The 17067-nt window shown below is 38.9% G+C and overlaps 1 protein-coding gene across 2 annotated transcripts in view; it reads left to right on the top strand.

The window, feature by feature from the left end:
* The window catches only part of SYNGAP1 (synaptic Ras GTPase activating protein 1), a 2730366-nt gene that overhangs the window by 1940618 nt on the left and 772681 nt on the right, over window positions 1-17067 (top strand). For both annotated transcript variants that reach the window (XM_044083521.1, XM_044083520.1), the window contains one exon: window positions 12588-12766. In XM_044083521.1, the coding sequence (XP_043939456.1) occupies window positions 12588-12766 (179 nt within the window). The remainder of the gene's footprint in view (window positions 1-12587; window positions 12767-17067) is intronic.

The raw sequence follows: 17067 nt of genomic DNA, 5'->3' as shown, positions 1-17067 counted from the left end.
ATTGCAGTCTTACCTAGTGTTAGTTGCACTTGGAGAATTTCAGACACATTGTGTTGGCCAACTAGCCTGGTGGTGTGAATATCCTTGGTGAATATTGACACTCCTCCACCTTTAGTGTTTCGGTCCTGGTTTGGTGGCTGAAAAGTGTGGTAAGAGTTGTAGCCTGGTATTGCAGGGGTGCTCTCTGGAGCCTTGAACCAGGTCTCAGTTACTGCACAGATATCGATGTTCTCCATTTTTAGGAGTGCCTCGAGAGAGTGCATTTTGAGGTTTAGACTTCTAGCATTGAGTAGCATTACCTTCAGATTTTGCATGCTTGAACCTGTTACGGTGGTGGTTTTGTCCTTTGAAGTTTGCCTAAAAAAGGCACTATAGGGGTGGCAAGAGCCTTAGCCAGTAACCTGAATCCCAGGCCGACAGGTGCAGACCATCTCTGGCAAAGCATCGTGGTCTGTCAATCATGTCATCCCAGGCAGACAGATACTGGATCCCCTTTGAATGACACCATAAGCTTAGCCAATTGTTGAAGTCAATCATTTTATCCTTATATTGTGGTATCATTCTGGGCGAAGGCAGGATGCTACTCAGGGCTAGGGTCATACCTGCCTGGGCCACATGATCCGAGAGCTCTTCCATGTCTCTTTTCATGTAGTCCAGGGAGGTGCGTCTCAAGTCATTCACTCCAACATGGACAATGACAGAGTCATATTTGTACTTGTTGTGGAGTGACTTGAGTGCATGCGTTATGTGGCGGATCCTGGCACCCGACAGGCAGCTGACTGTAATTTTCTCCTTATTCAACCTGGTGAGAGGGACATCAGTGTGCCGGACTATAGAGTCACCTATGACTAAAGTGTTAGGTACATTGTCTTGCCTTAGGGGCTGTTGCTGGGTGGCACACTGGTGTTGTGAACTATGTGACACATTGGTTGTGATTGGTGTTTGTTTGCGTTTCAGCTTCAGAGGTCTTTGTTGCTTGGGCAAGTTACAGCTAAGGGCCTCTGCATATGTGGATTTAGTGTTGCTATATGTGGGTGTTGGTGGTGTGGGTTTAGAAGGGCTGTGTGTTTCTTGAGGTGTAGTGTGGGTGTTAATCTTCTCCTCTTGACTGTTTAGCACAATCTTGGGTGGAGAGAGCTTTGCTTCCATTTTGGCTATGTAAGTGCATCTCTCACAGGTTGTAGTGTTGGGTGGTAGGAGGAGAGGGTTGTCTGTGTACATGAGGCAATTGCTGCATTGCCCTAGTATGCCCAGATTCACCAGGTGGACAGGAGAAATCACCGGAAGCTGACCCTTGGACATGCCTGGTTTGGGGCTTTTTTTTTTCTTTGTAAAGTATAGGAGCTGTTTCCTTAGCAAGGTACTTTGCAATTATAGGCTGTTTAGTGCCTACTATTAATTTCTCCTTGTTAACAAGGAGAGTTCAGTGTTTGTATGAGTTTAAGGCTTCCTAGTGCTTTCCAGCAGGTATTTGAGAAAGTGCTAGTCACAGGGATGCTTAAAGGTAAGATTGAAAAGAATGCACTCTGCAGTGTGCACTAGAGAAGGTAGATGTGAAAGTAGGTAACTTGAGTTTTATCTGTTTAAAAAGTTAAGGTTTAGTGGAGAGTTACTATTTTTAAAACAGCAAGATGGATTGAAAGGGGTGGTCACTTTTGTATTTTGGTACTATGAAATACTGTAGGATGGCCAATAAATTTAAATAATTGAAGGGGTGGGATTTCAAAAATGATGATTTTGTGATTACTCACATAAGCCAGTGAAAGTAGAGAGAAATGAGATATATGGTCAGATTAACATAAGAGGCGGGCAACTAGAAAGACTGATATTTAACAAGACAACTTAAATGGGTGGGAAGGCGGGAAAAAATTCTGTCCGACTCAGAACAGAGAGAGCTGTGGTCTCTTTTGAAGTTTTAATATGCTGTTAAAACAGAATGCAAGCAAAACACAAGGTAAAGAAAACAATCTACAGTATTCAAAATATAGAAAGGCAATACAGTAATACAAAAAATAAAAGCAAACTAACCTTTCCTTCACAGCAAAGTGTAGCAGAGTCTGTGCAAGACTCAGCAAGGCCTTACTGTGTCTAGACAATTTTGATTCTGTATCGTAGGTCAAAAAAATAATTTCCCTAGTTATTCCAATTTGCTCGCCTAGTATCTCTGACAGAGTAGTCTGCAGGAGTCTGCCAACTCATTGTACTCCCAGAAAATATGTTCCCAGTTACCTCATTCTTCCCCATCACACCTCCAACATTTGCTGTCTACCTGTGGAAAAATTCATTGGAGTCTACTTGGAGTATAAAATGCCTACATAAACACTTCCAAGCAAAGATCCAAAATCTTCTAGAGTTTGTTGCGTATTTGGGAGGTACGCATAAATCCTCCCATTGTTTCTTTGTGAATTGCTTATCCAATCTCCCTTCCCAATCCTTCCTAACATCCTCTAATTGATTGCTATAGTTATCGTAAAACATTTTATATGATCTTTCGACAGCAGCTTCTGTTCTAGATTCTACTAAAAACTATACCAGTGCTGGACTTTCACTAAGGATCCCAGTATTTCTTTCTCTTTGCCTATACTCTGATATCACTTCTTGATAGGAGAGGCAATCTCTAACCTGCAGTCCAAATAAATTCTTGGCCTCTTCCCATTCTGTTACCTTTCTCTCTCTAATTATTTGTTCCCAATACCTTGGTTCTTTTGCCAGTTTTCTCCAATAAATTCCAGCCCCTCCCCCTTACCTATTGTCTGTATCCCTAATTGCAGTCATCCCTCTCAGCAGACTCTCCTTTCTCATTCCTGTGTTGGCTTAGTTCTTAGAATACTTTCTGCTTCTTTATGAGTAATATTTTGTATGTTTATTGTTATTCTTCTTAAGGATCTGCATCCAAAATACAAGTCTGTCCTTGTTTCTTGAGTTTCCCCATTTCATCATTATCCCTTTCCACTTTGAATTATTGGTTTCTTCTTGTGCTATGTATAGGAGCCTTAACTGTGTTCAGAGATTCCTTCTTAGTAACCTAATAGAAACAATTTTAAAGTGATTTGAATATTATCATCTAGTAATACTTTCAAATAATTGACTTATTCCTGTTGTAAAACCTTCCAACTGCTTACATTCCCAAAAATATGCTTCCGGGTCCCTATAGCTTTCCTACATCTCCAGCAACTTTGGCTATATGCCCAAAAACATTTCTACCAATCTCTTTGTTGTATAAAAATAGGTATGTAAACATTTCCAAGCAAAGATTCTAAATTTCCTAGCCTTAGAACAAATGTTTAGGATCTTAATCATTTCCCCCCACTCCTGTCTAGTTATTTCCTGCCATATCTCTTTCTTCCACTGCACCCTGTCTCCTTCTTTTCACTTTTATCTCCTTCAGAAATTTCAGCATCCCCTGTCCCTGTCTCACCTTCTAATGCCATTGGTTCCATCTTGATTTCAATGCCTGATAGTCCCACTCTAAACTGCTATTCAGTTGATATTCACTCTGTTTGTTGCCAAATTTTAAGTTGTCGCCTGTAAGCATCTGATTTCAGTAGCTATCCTTTGTCTCTTCCTGCAGTAACATAGGCTGCATTATCTTGCATGTCTTTTCTTAACGCCCCCCAACCTCTACACTCCTTTCCCTCCATTTTTCTATCCCCTTTTCCTTCTATCTCGCCATCAAGACTTTATTAGTTTCCTTCATCCATACTTGCTTCCACCCTTTTTGTTGTCCCTCCATTAATAATATTGCAGTATCTCTACCCTCCTAACATTCCTCCTCCATAGTTTTCAGCATTCATTTCCAGTCTGCCTCATATTGTTTGCCTGTCACTCTTAAGATATTTGTCAACATACATGGTCCCCTCTGTCTTTCACCTCTACTGACTTTTCCAATTTCACCCTGACATGTGCTCCATCCTATATAAAGTCCCTGCATACTTGCTTAACTTTTTTCAGCAACTTTTTCTCTGGTAATCTCTAAAACACCTGACCTAAAGATATAAACTGAGGCATAATATATAACTTTAATATTTGTACTTTCTGATCTAAATCTAGATTTAGCATTTTCCAGGTTTGCAACTGGCTGTTGACCATTTCATATGTCCTCTCAAATGAATTACCTGTTGTATCCTCAGTTATAGTACTTATCTAGATCCCTAATTATTTAATCTGCTTTCTGCATTCCACACTGTCCATCATTCTCCCTTCGCCAGTTAACTTGCTGATCACTTTTTTATCTTTGTTCACCTTATACCCTGAGATTACCCCAAACTGATTCAAAATGTTGCACAACATCTCTTTATCCTGCTTCCTGTTTAGTCATTATAATCAAAATATAATCTGCATATGGGGAGATCTTCTTTTCCTCCTTACCCCATCTAAATCTCCTTATACCTTATCTTCTTAGTCTTTCTGATAGTAGCTCTATGTAGAGCACAAACAACAATGGTAACAGAGGACATCCTTGTCTGGTACCCCTCCCTACCATTACTTCCTCTGATAGTCTAGCTGTGATCTTAAACTTAGCTGTCTCTCCTTCATAGAGTTTTTCAGCATGGATATCCACTGGTGTGGCACTCCAAATGCTTCTGCTGCCCTAAATATATATTCCCATATTATCCTGTCAAAGGCTTTTTCTGCATCTAGAGAAATAATGTTCACTTATGTTCTTGTTTGTTCAGCCTCCTGCATTAATAACATGGCTGTAATTAAATTATATGTAGTCCTGCATCCTCCTACAAATCCTGTCTGGTCATCCTTAATTATTCTCCCCATTATTCTACCTAGTCTTCCTGCTTGGATCTGCATAAAACATTTCAGTGCTGAAATTGATTTGTAAATTGATGGTCTCATTGGATCCTTTCCCTCTTCACAAATAACCAATATTATAGCCTGTTTCCACAATTTGGGATTATTTACCACACAAACACATGGTTAAAAATAATCCTTCAGCTTTCTAACGCTTTTTTACTTCCAGAAGTCTTCCTTTTTATCATCTTGTTCCACGCCTGTTTTATTTCTTCTATCACTATGGTTTTGACTAGGGTCTCTTTTTCCTCCTCAGTTATCTGTGGCATCCTTGGTAAGTACCATTCAGTATGCCTCATTCCAGCTCCCCTGTCTAATCCCATCTTATTCCTGACACAGGATCTTGGTAATACTCCCTAAACATAGTTAATATCTCTCCCAATTCTACCTGTACTGTATCCTCATTGTTCATCTGTATTTTAAGTATACTTCTCTCTACCTCCTGTTGTCATAATCATAAAGCTAATGCCCGCATTGCTTTGGCCTCTCACTGAAAAAAATGTGCTCCACAGCTATATTCTTCCTCCGTATTCTTTCATCTTGTATTTTCTGCATTTGCTACAATAAATCTCTCTCCAGTTCTCATACTTTATTTCCTTTACATTTTTTTGTTTGCATCCATCACACTTTCTTACTCCACCCCGTCCCCCTCATCCCCCCGCCCAATTTTCTCCCTTCTTTTTCTTGTATCCTTACCTTAATTTTCTCTTTTACCATATCCCATCCTGAAGCTTCTACTATCTCTACCCCAGCCAGTTCCTGTTCTGTTACATTCTTTAACCATTCCATGTCCTACTCAGTTCATAAGCAGTCTACTGGAACTCTTGATAGTCTATCTAACTCTTATTACTCCCTAAAGAAATGTTTAGACTAATTGTCACATGGTCTAAATGAATTATTGGCTCCGTATGCCCCTCTAGCCCATAATGTCTGTGCTCTATAGAGTTATAGCCTCTGTCCATCCTTGACCATGTATTATATCTCTGTGAATATAATGTATACCTCTCTATATCTTCCTGGTTTTCCTTACAGTATCATGTACCATATATCCCCATCTTTCTCAATATATTCAGCTAAAAATCTACCTTCCCACAACAGCTTTTTCCCTCTCTGACCCTTGTCCACTTGGTCTTTCCTGTCTAGAATGTTCCAATCCCCTATGTGTACTAACATCCCCTCCTGAAATCAGTTAATTTCTAATAAAATATTCTTTAGTTCTTTTACCTTTGCAGCTGGATTGAGATATATTGAAACTATGGTTATTTTTACTCATTCTATCAACCCTTTTATCCTTGCCATTCTGCATTTGTTGTCCTCCAGTCTCCCTATAATCTCTAACGGGTAGGTCCTTTTCCATTCCTCTTCTCTTATTCCCCCATCCCCAGCTTGCCATCAAGTTATATCTTTTTCCACTTGACATAGTGTGATCTTGACTACCCAGATGAGTTTCTTATAATTACCTGAGCTTTAAAATCCTTAATATAATTTAGAGCACTTTCCCTCTTCTTTCTGTTCCTTAGGCCATTCACATTCCAGGATTTAATTCCTATAGTTGTTTTTTGGGCTTGCATTACATTAGCTTTATCCTGTCTCTTTCCAATTATACTACTCCAGTGCCATATTTCTTACACTTATCATCTTTTTTCCCTTAATCATCTACCTGTCTATTATCTGTGGTATAACACCAATATTTATTTTCCTTTTTTGAGATCTCTTTCCTTCCATACCCCTCTTCAGTAACTATGTACACAGCTAGATACATTACTTCCTTCTTTAGAGCATCACAACCTCTAGATAGCTTGGAGTCAGTTCCTGGCGACTGATCTGTCATAACTGTGATAGTGCATAAATGAGTCATGGTGTTTTGTCTGTCCCTGCTTTCATTCTCTCCTTCTTTCCTCCCTAGTTTTACCTGTCCTGTTAGTCATTCTTCCATCTGGCAACCTCCATTTTATTGCTATCGTATTATTTTAAGTCTTACATAATAGACCACTGAGAACTTTGGAGATCATACCCCACTGATTGGATAAACATACACCTTAATACCCTCAAAAAAGAAAAACAAAAAAGAAAAAGAAATAAAGAATAATAGGCATTTGTTATAGAATTATATTGTTACTGACTCAAGACAAGACATATAGAACTTTAGGAATCTCCCCACGATAATTTAACAAATAAAAATATGAATTTTACTGTTTCCTTGTGTTATAACATGCTCATCTTTTACATGTCCATTGTGCCTTGTATTGACTCACCATTGCCAATCAACACACATACTGGCAAGTTCAACTCTGTCACCATGACAGTTCCGTCCTTACACTTTTAAAATTGCTCCCTGGTCCTGTGTCTTACAAACCTCATAATTTAAACATTGCATTCATCTTGGAGACAGACACCCCCCCATTTTCTATTGATATACTCCCTTCCTCCCCCTGTCCGGTTCTCATTGGCAGCTATCTCATTGGCAGCTATCTAAGTAAAAACAATCTGTGACTGCTGCATCACCTTTTCACATTGTCCAGTATAAAAACACCCACCCCATTATTTGACTGAACCTTAGCAAACCCATAAAAAATAAAAGTCATAATAACAATCCTTTATAGTTGATGTACTTATTCGGGGAATGTCCATAGACACTTCCTACTTACCCCATGCAGTGGCCAGGCCAATATTACCAGTTCTCGGTAGTTAGCTTTTCCAACTTTGTATAATATTTACACTCCATCTATTTATAAACATCATAATGGCAACCTCTTCTGTAAATGCCAAGCTTAGTTTTCTCCTTCCATCTTCAAGACTTTTACTCCTTCTGCTCCTTCCGTCTCTTTTCTTTCATCTTTTCTACCCATTCTCTTAATCTCTTTTGCCTTCAGAATAATGGAAAATAATGTTTGTCTGCCCTATACAGTATTTCATTTTGCTTCTCCCTTCTCTTTCCATAACTCACTCAGTTAATACCTTTGCCTCTTCACTAATTCATAGATTTACTGGTTTCTTAACAAAGTCCATCACCTCCTTAGGGCTATTAAATGATCTAGTTATACCTTGGGGATGGATTCTCAAAATTGCCAGGTGTACCATTTTTTTCCAACTCAGCCCCTTCTCTCTACATGCTCTGATGACAGGTAACATGGCGATCCACCTTGTCCTGAATAATCATGATCGATGTACATTATTACAGCCTCTGCATTCATCTTTTTCCTGGCTGTTACAACTCTTTCAGCAATCTCTTTTTGTTCAAATGTTTCCGTTATAACTATGATCGGCCTGGCCTTACTTCGACATTACCCTTCTGGTTGCCATGCAATCCTGTGGGCTGTTTCCATTTTTATGTCATCTCGGGGGATGCCAGTCCACTTTTCCAATAACTGTTTTACAAATTTTATACAATATGATCCCTCTAACTGCTCTGGGACCCTAGGTTCTTACTTCTGGCATGATCTTTGAGATCCACAACCTTCCTCTAGTCAGTTGACCCTCACCTTTGCTTCAACTACACATGCTTTAAGTACTTCATTCTTTGCCAGTCTGTCCTGAATGACTGTAGCATGTTCATTCAGGCCACCCTGGAGGAGTCACAACATCAGTAGGCTGTATAATAGAAGGAAGAAAATCATGGCAAAATTAGGAGGAGCAGGATAAAAGCACTCTCATCAAACTAAGCAAACAACTCAGAGGGCAAATGAAGTCTACTAAAGCCAAATTTGAGGTAAATGTGGCCTCCCAGGCAAAAGGACAACCACAAGGCATTCTTTAGCTATGCTCACAACCTCAAAGGCAATACACAATTGTGTGCAGAGCTCATTGTAAATGGAGCAACCTATACTGAGCCACAAGATATAGCAAACCTACTGGCTGACAAGTTCAGCTGCAGTTTCACGCTTCTCTTCCCATCAGCCTCAGGAAATACCATACAATATAACTTCTCCTGCTATCACTAGGGAACAGGTCCTTAATACTGTCTCTAAGGCCAAGAACACTGCATCACTGGGTCCAGAAAATATCCCAGGATGCCTGCTAAATACCATGAAACATGACCTATCAGGTCATCTGGAATTACTATTTAATTGTAGCCTCCAAACAGGCTTCTTGCCTTATGAATGGAGAACAGCAGCAGACATCCCTCTGCACAAAGGTCAGCCATCTACAGACCATGGAAACCACATACGTGCAAGTCTCACTAGTCTCATATGCAAAGCCATGGGAAAAATTATCCTGAAAATGATCAGTAATAACATAGGAAACCTCCAGACACTGGACACAACTCAGTTTGGTTTCTTCAAGGGCAGGTCATGCCTACTCAACCTGGTGGACTTCTTTGAGAAGGTCACCAAACCAATGGATGAAGGCAGAATGGTTCACACTCGCTACCTTGATCAGGCCAAGCCATTTGACACAATCCCCCACTCGGGCATTGTTGACAAACTTAAGAGAGTGGATAGCTAGCTAGCTCACAATCAGGACCCAGGAAGTTAGAATTGGGGGAGTCCACTTCTACAAAGAGGCCACTCACAAGCGGGGTCCCTAAGGGATCGGTTCTGGGACTGTTTTTTTTTGGCCAATGTCAGTGGCCTCTGGCTGATTAAATTTGCAGATGATTGCAAATTAGGAGCTGTTATTGAATAGCTTACCTATACAAATGTTGTCCATGAAGAGCTGACAGAGACAAACAACTGGTGCCAGAGCCATGGACTTAAACTAAATGCCAGGAAATGCATAATAGTATCATTCAGAAATTCATCCACCCCTGGTAACTATTATATTCAAAACACACACCTAAGAGTTGACCCAGGATTCAAGGAATTGGGGACACACATAGACAGTAATCTAGCCTTTGACCACCACTTGTCTACAGCAGTGAGGAAATCATTCTATGTTGTGGAACTTATAAGCAAAGGTATGGCATCTAGGTCCAAGGAAGTCATTATTCCATTGTATTCAGTATTCATCAGACCTATTATTGACTACAATGCCCTCTTTGGTATGTACCTAACTAGGCATATCCAACAGTTGGAACGTCCACAGAAGTTCTTCACTAAAAGAATACAGGGTGTAAGTAACATGTACTATGCAGACAGCCTCAAAGCCCTAAACCTGTAATCTGTCACCTACAGGCTTTTGAGGGGAGATGTATGGCTGACGTACAAGGTATTGTCAGACCCCATTCTGATGAACCTCCTGCATATCAGAAAAGCAAACAGCACCAGAATTACCCGTTCTAAAGTCTTAAACTTTGCCTGTGATATAAATAGAACCTGCTGGAGAGACAAGTATATGTCCTAGAGACTATCCTTTCTCTAGAACAGGCTCCACATCCATGTGAAGCAGAGTTCCTCCCTAACCAATTCAAGTGTAACTTGGACACTTGGATGGGGGACAGGAAATTCATCCCTGGTTTGTCACCCATGTCTCTAATGGACACAGGTCCCTGCTTGTAAATGTTTCACCAGACAATCCCCTACTTACACTTATCAAGGGTACCAGAACTCGTCAGAAATTTGGGATGCATGGCTAGGTTTAAAAAGGCCCTTGTGGTCATTAGCCAAGGAAAGACCTATGAACCTATCTTTCACTTCCTCCATCCCCTTTTCTTGTGCTGCTACACTGTCTAGCAAAATCCTTTTAACATCTTTGATTTCAGCCCATTTTGTTTTGAGCATAACTTTGCCTTTATTGTGACTCTTCCTTGCCAGCCATCATTGCTTGCTCTTTGTCTTCTAATTTATTAGGTCTATTTCTTTTCAGCATTTTTTTCTTTATCAGCAAACCAACTGTTACCGTTGTTAAGAGTTTCAGAAAGAACACTTCAAATCCAGAAGGGCTTTCTATAACATAATATTATTACATTCCAGCAGAGGTCTGAATCTTTGCATTTTACACATGCTGAGTCATAACGGAAGTCCAGTACATATACGTCCACATGTGGCTTATTCTTGGGATCTTAATTCTGTGATAGAAAAGCTTATGTGGTTTCCTTTTGCACCTGTTCCCCCATACATCTGAACTTCTGGTCTTGTTAATTATACTGCATCTGCCAGATGTACATCTAAGTTACAGGCCTTATTGAAGAACAATTCCTCTCTCTTTTTTTATGTAAAGATGCAGTTTCCTTAATCTTTCATTAGTGCCTAAAGTTGTTTCAGTGTTTCCCTTGAGCTAGGTTGTTCATTTCCCAGTTTCTTTCCATAGCCAAAGCATATGGTTTAAAGGACTCTGCATTCTTTGAGTGTTAATATGGAACTCAGATACTATCGTACCTCTCAACCTGTTAGAGCAAAAACTTTGGGCAAGGACATAAATAATGAGGACAAAGCCCCCAAAATAGGGGCAATTTTTTTTAAAATATTGCTTTTATAAACTTAAAACTTGATAGAGTAACAGGTTTCCAATTAGCATTATTTTTCTAAATGGTATGAAATTTGAAACTTTAATGCCTGTCATTATTTTCTGACTTCCATCATCAATGATTTGTCAGTCATTTGCCAGAAAACCAAAAATTTATGACAAACAGACCAAAAAATGTGAAGCAAAAATCTGGACATTCTGCAAAAATCTAGACAGTTGAGAGGTATGTTATGGATACTATCTTCACAGCCTCAAAACTGTCAGGATTGCTGATCAGCTGTTTATTTCTTGTGAAAGTCAGAAACTGGAATAAACATTTTCAAAATTTTCAATTCCTGATAGTTGTCCCAAGTTATTTCCTTATGTTTTTCTCACCAAACATGACCACTTCCAGACAAAGTCAGAAATAGCTCAACTCAGGTTTTGGCTACTTCTGTTCTGAGGTATTTTGCAAAGGGTTAGATTCTAGAAAGATATTAGAGATAGCAAATTGATCATCTGCACACACGTTTACCACACTTTAGAAACTAGACTCCTACTCTAAAGTTCAAAGCAGGCATTGACTCTTTTCTAAGGGCTCCCGAATTCTGTTCCTCCTTTCTCCTCCCTGGCACTCTAACCTTTGGTATTCATCCCATATAGCTTAGACTACCGCAGCAGTGATCTAATGAAGAACATAGTACAGCTGTATACGTAATCCTACCACAACAGTAGATGTTCATGTAAATCACTGTTGCAGTAGCCGCTCCCTCCCTCCAATCCCCTGCTCTTGGATATTCTTGTTTCCTTTTGGATTTTCTCTTTTTTCACAGGGCTTTAATTCCCATTGTTCAAGGCAAGAAAGCTCTAAGGATTTGGTGCCATAGCTGTTGTTTTTTCCTATGTCCATTATGCAGGCAGCATCAGAAGGTGCCCTAAGCATTGGAGGAGGGATGGGGGGATCAAACCTTGGAAGGACGCCCCATATAGCTTAGGCTACCTCTGCAGTGATCTACACATGCATCTACTGCTATGGTAATGTTGCTTGTACAGCTGTATTTTTCAGCTGTGACTATGAAGCAGATGTTATGTTTATTGTAATCATTCTATATGACAGAGCAAGTAGTATTTGTTGGCCTTGTTCTAAAGGAAACAGATGCATTCACTGTTTTTTTGTATGTAGTAGCTATAACTGCTTATATCTGAGACCTTTGCTGAACACCACACATTCCAAATTAATTTAGTCTGCTTTAGTGAACCAAATGCCATTTTTCATCTGTTATGATTTTACTTTTTAATTTAACTAGCTATTTTTTGTGTATTCATCTCTGAAAGAAATTTGATGCTCTGACAATTTTGTTCAGTCTCAGAAGTCAGATATCCCTCACATCTAGTAAAGAAATGTTTTAACATCAGTGTAGAATTATTCAGTCTGATGTGTTTTACATTATTGTTCACAGGAAGCATTAATAAAACTGGGACCTTTACCCCGCCTCCTCAGTGACATTAGTATGGCTCTACGGAACCCCCACATTCAGCGGCAATCAAGTCATCAGAGCGAGCGATTTCCTTCAAAACCTAGTGTGCTCAGAGGGCCTTCCTCTGATTTACAGTCCTTTATGGTGCGGGATTTGAACAGGTGAGAGTTGTTTTGCACTTTCTATTGTTTCTACATTGTTAAACAATGGAAACTATGTTTATTACTTAATTGATGCACAGGGGCTGGGGAATGGGAACACTATACACTACTGAGAACTACAACTGGAAATAAGCTCAAAATTTTAAGGAAAGCCCAGTCTACTCCTACCTGTGTGTTTTGAAGATGTTCATCATAGTTAATCATCTGTCTGATGTTTCTTGCCCTCATCTGAATTGCTTTATGCCTTCCCATGCATTTTTGAAGTCTCCATCTGGTTTCAAATACAGTGCCTTTGTAGTGATGCTGTACCCACATCTCTCTCTTCTGTGAAAAATTTAAATATATCATGTTACCACTAAGTCTTCTTCTTGCATGTCTTGTCTTTTTGAGTGGTGCTAACCTCTTTGGTTTTGTACATGCCCTGCATGTGCTTGAATGCTTTTTTTCTGCTGTCATCATTTACATATTAGGCTCATTTAATCTTTTTTATGACTTTTGATGGAGGCCTTATACAGCTTTATTTTCTGTTATGGACTATCTATGTACTATGTGCTTGTAGAAATAAGGTTTCAAGAGCTTTGTGTAGTATTTCACATTGGGTATCATTAACTTCTATGTAGGAGAATAACTTTATTCTTTTTTGCTAATTATGGGCACTTTCTGTGTAGATTGTTATCCCCTACTTCATAATATACCCATAAATTACCAGTTATCCTGTTAGTTTTTAAAACCATTGAACATTTTAAATCTGTGACTTTATTATTCCCATTGTTACAGTTTGTTTTTCTGTTCTATTTTAAGAAGTTAATGTCAGTACATACTAGCTCTAATGAAATCACGTTTACTTGTTTTAACTACTGCCAGATGCTATCTGGTTAACTATACATTCTGAACATCATTGGAGTTGGTGCTATGATGTTGAATCATTTGTAGTGAAAGCTTATCAGGGCTGAGCAGTGTGGAACTGAGCACAGATACTATAATACTTGGGAGCTACATCTCTTCAGGAATGCACATATTGAGTTAACAGTCAGTGTTAAAACCTGTACAGTTATTTTATCTCTCATTCATTCATTCATTCATTCATTTTTGTTTACCAGGTAAGGACACTGGAAAACGTTGTCCTTTTTTCTGGTACAATCAAGAGAGGGTCATAATATAATCGAAATGAACCGTACAAAACCAGCAGTCAGTTTCAGCAAGATATGTCAGAAGTGAACATCAAGAGATCAGCAGATGAATACAAAAATGGCTACAGATTCTATCCTTAATACACTTAATAATGGCCACATTTACTGTCTGGGCAATCTACTGGTTACTTCAGAGATGGTGAAAATATCAGTATGCAGACAGTGATACCATTAGATCAGAATGGTTTGATCTGCACCTAGTGGGCCAATTGAAACCAGACAAACTAAAATGCTATCAGGACTAGCATATGTTTAACCTTTACACACTAACATATTGTCAAGAGACTGATATACAGTAACCATCACTCAGAAGTGTGCTGCCAGGGCTGGAAACTGTTAACTTTATACTGTCACAGTGGTATAACTGTTGATCATTCCCAGTGTCATCAGATTTAACTTTGTCAAGCCAAGCACCCCAGGTCAGTGTCATTGACATGTTTGATACTGACATGTTAAAAATGCTAAATTATGCTGTTAAGAGAGTATTTATCAAGGGAAGTTTCTAGTTTCTGCATGCTGAATATTTCAGTTTTCTCCAGCCTGCACTGGTTATAGATCTGATATTATATTTTGTGAGGATGCAGGGCATACAGTCTTGTGCAAGAAGAATACCACTCTGGTCGGGAATACCCCTTTCATTGAATGTGTGTGTGTGTGTGTGTGTGTGTGTGTGTGTGTGTGTGTGTGTGTGTGTGTGTGCGTGTTTGTGTGTGCACGCTTTTGGTTTGCTTGGGGCAGAATGTAACTTTATTTTGTTTTTTAGCTGAATTTCTCAGTTGACTGAAAATCCTGTTAATTTAGTAGGTTCTGATTATGATTATACAAATTCATACAAACAAGTGCTGAAATCCTCGAGGCTGTATTGGCAGATTGTATTGCACGCTGTATACTCCCCGGGAAATAATGATGGAATAATTGTTAATGTTGACAAGATCAAAGATCTGAGCACGTGTTATCTGATGTTTCATATATATTATTGGAGTACAACATCAGTGGGAGAGCAATGCATTTTTTATAATTGAATTAAGTATCTTAGCATGATGTGTTTAGTATGCTTTTAATGTAATTCTGCTATTTTTGTTGGTCTCTTTTAATCATGTGACTGTTCTAAAGTTATTTTAAAGTTTCTGGTTTTTAACGTGTACTACTGTGATGAAATTCTGGTTAAAGGGATTGAAAGTGCTTAATCCAATTTAATAATCTGAGCTTGGTTCACATCTCAAGTTTGCTCTTCTTTGTATGGAAATAATTTTTGGATAATTTTTTTATGTCATTGAAGTGAGATTTTTGCAAATGTCACAGCTAGGATGTGAGAACTGATGCACACTAGTTTACTTTTAACTGAAAGTGGTCTGGTGGCACAGTCATATGAGTGTTATTAATTGTATATATTGATAATAGCATCAGTTGTGATAGCCACTAAGCCTTTTCATTCATCTCTGTGGAACTAGAGAGACTGATGTCTCTGTTAAGAATTGTTAATCTGTACTCACAAAGTTACTGCTAAGACTGTTGCATTTTGTAAGGCACAATAATTGGTTATTACGTATATAATCGTGCAACATGCTTGTTAAAGTATGATTATGCCTTACTAAGTGTTTTTATATGCACTTATGACCATCACAACCATACTATCGTAATGTATACTGAAATGCAGCTCTAATGTGGTGCCATTATTACCACAATTAATTTTTTGTTTCTTGTTGTTTTTACCTCCCTGACAATGACTATGGACTATAAAAGTTCATCACCAGGGAGAGAACAGCTAACCCAATGTAAATGTCTTGGGGCATCTTGTGCTTCACTGTAGGCATGCTTGCATTGTAGTGTTGTGCGTGCTATTGTGATTGCACTCCTTCTGTACTGTGTACAGTGACGTACTGTGAGGGTGAAGTATTTTTCATTAACACCTGAGGATACATTGAAGTTTGAAATCTTTTATCTTATAGATAATAATGCCAGGGTCAGTACCTATTTTTTTCACAGTGAGACGCTGTAAGGGCAGATATTTGTTAACCTGAGTGCATTATTGGGACAGAGAAATGACAACTTGTACATAGGCATTCTTAGAGTTAAAATAGCTCAATTTAATTTAAAACTAGCTGGCTGTGTGACACAGAACAATGTAGCCCTTACTGCAGCCCCAGTGGCTCAAGTTGGGCTATTAAGCTTAGATATTAAAGGACTCAGCCAGGGAGATGAAAATGAGAAGCAGACGTTGGTTTTCTCATCCAGGAAGGAGGGAGGTAACTAGGCCTGCTGAATAGGAACTTTCTAACTGATGATAGGTGCTAGACTCAGCAGGAATGGATGGTCAGTAAATTCCTAGGCCTGTCAAGCCAGGTGCAGCATTTCGGTAAGAACTTGGTATGTGAAATCATGTTTTGATTATTCTCACAGTACAGACCCTATCTCAGCAGAGACTTCATTGGCAAATATAGAGAGGAGGATAGGACATAACAAAGTATGATAGCCAAACCACAAATGAAGACTGTCACTACCACTTCCATAGTTAGAATAGAGGAATATAATGTTCCACTGAGGGCCTTGCAAAGCTAGTCAAGGCTGGTAGGCAGACAAAAAGAGAATAAATTGTTTAACCTACTTACATCCAATGGTTGGTGGGAATAAAAAGATATAGGAAGCATGCATGCAGACACTTAAAATATAGGTTTACTAATTTTCACAATCTGTTTTTCTTTAAGTGATGAAATGTGTGAAATGGCAGACATTGAGATGTTACTAAGGCTGAGAACTGTTGGCCTGCATGCACTAACTACTTTAGGTTGGGAAATATAAACACTCAGTGCGTCATTGCCGGTTGTTGTTAATATGAGTGCACTGATTTTGCTTACCTGTACCACTTTGTATCTGAGACGGAACTTGCTGATGTAAACACCCACACACACACACACATATTAATATTCTTTAGAATGGGACTTATTAGTCTGAGCAAATACAAGAAAGTAATTTATTAACCAATATGTACTATGGCATCCTGATGTGGGTCTTTTTAGCTTACATGCATTAAGAGTGTATGGGTTGTTACTTATTAACCAACATGCAGTAACACTGTCTTGCTTTAGAATTGATAAGCTGTATGTACCTATG

This window comes from Protopterus annectens, chromosome 9.part0, assembly GCF_019279795.1.
Source record: "Protopterus annectens isolate FY-2018-M chromosome 9.part0, PAN1.0, whole genome shotgun sequence".
In the NCBI taxonomy this organism is placed as follows: domain Eukaryota; kingdom Metazoa; phylum Chordata; order Ceratodontiformes; family Protopteridae; genus Protopterus; species Protopterus annectens.
Note: the sequence above shows the minus strand (reverse complement) of the source record. Positions and strands in the feature narration are given on the sequence as shown.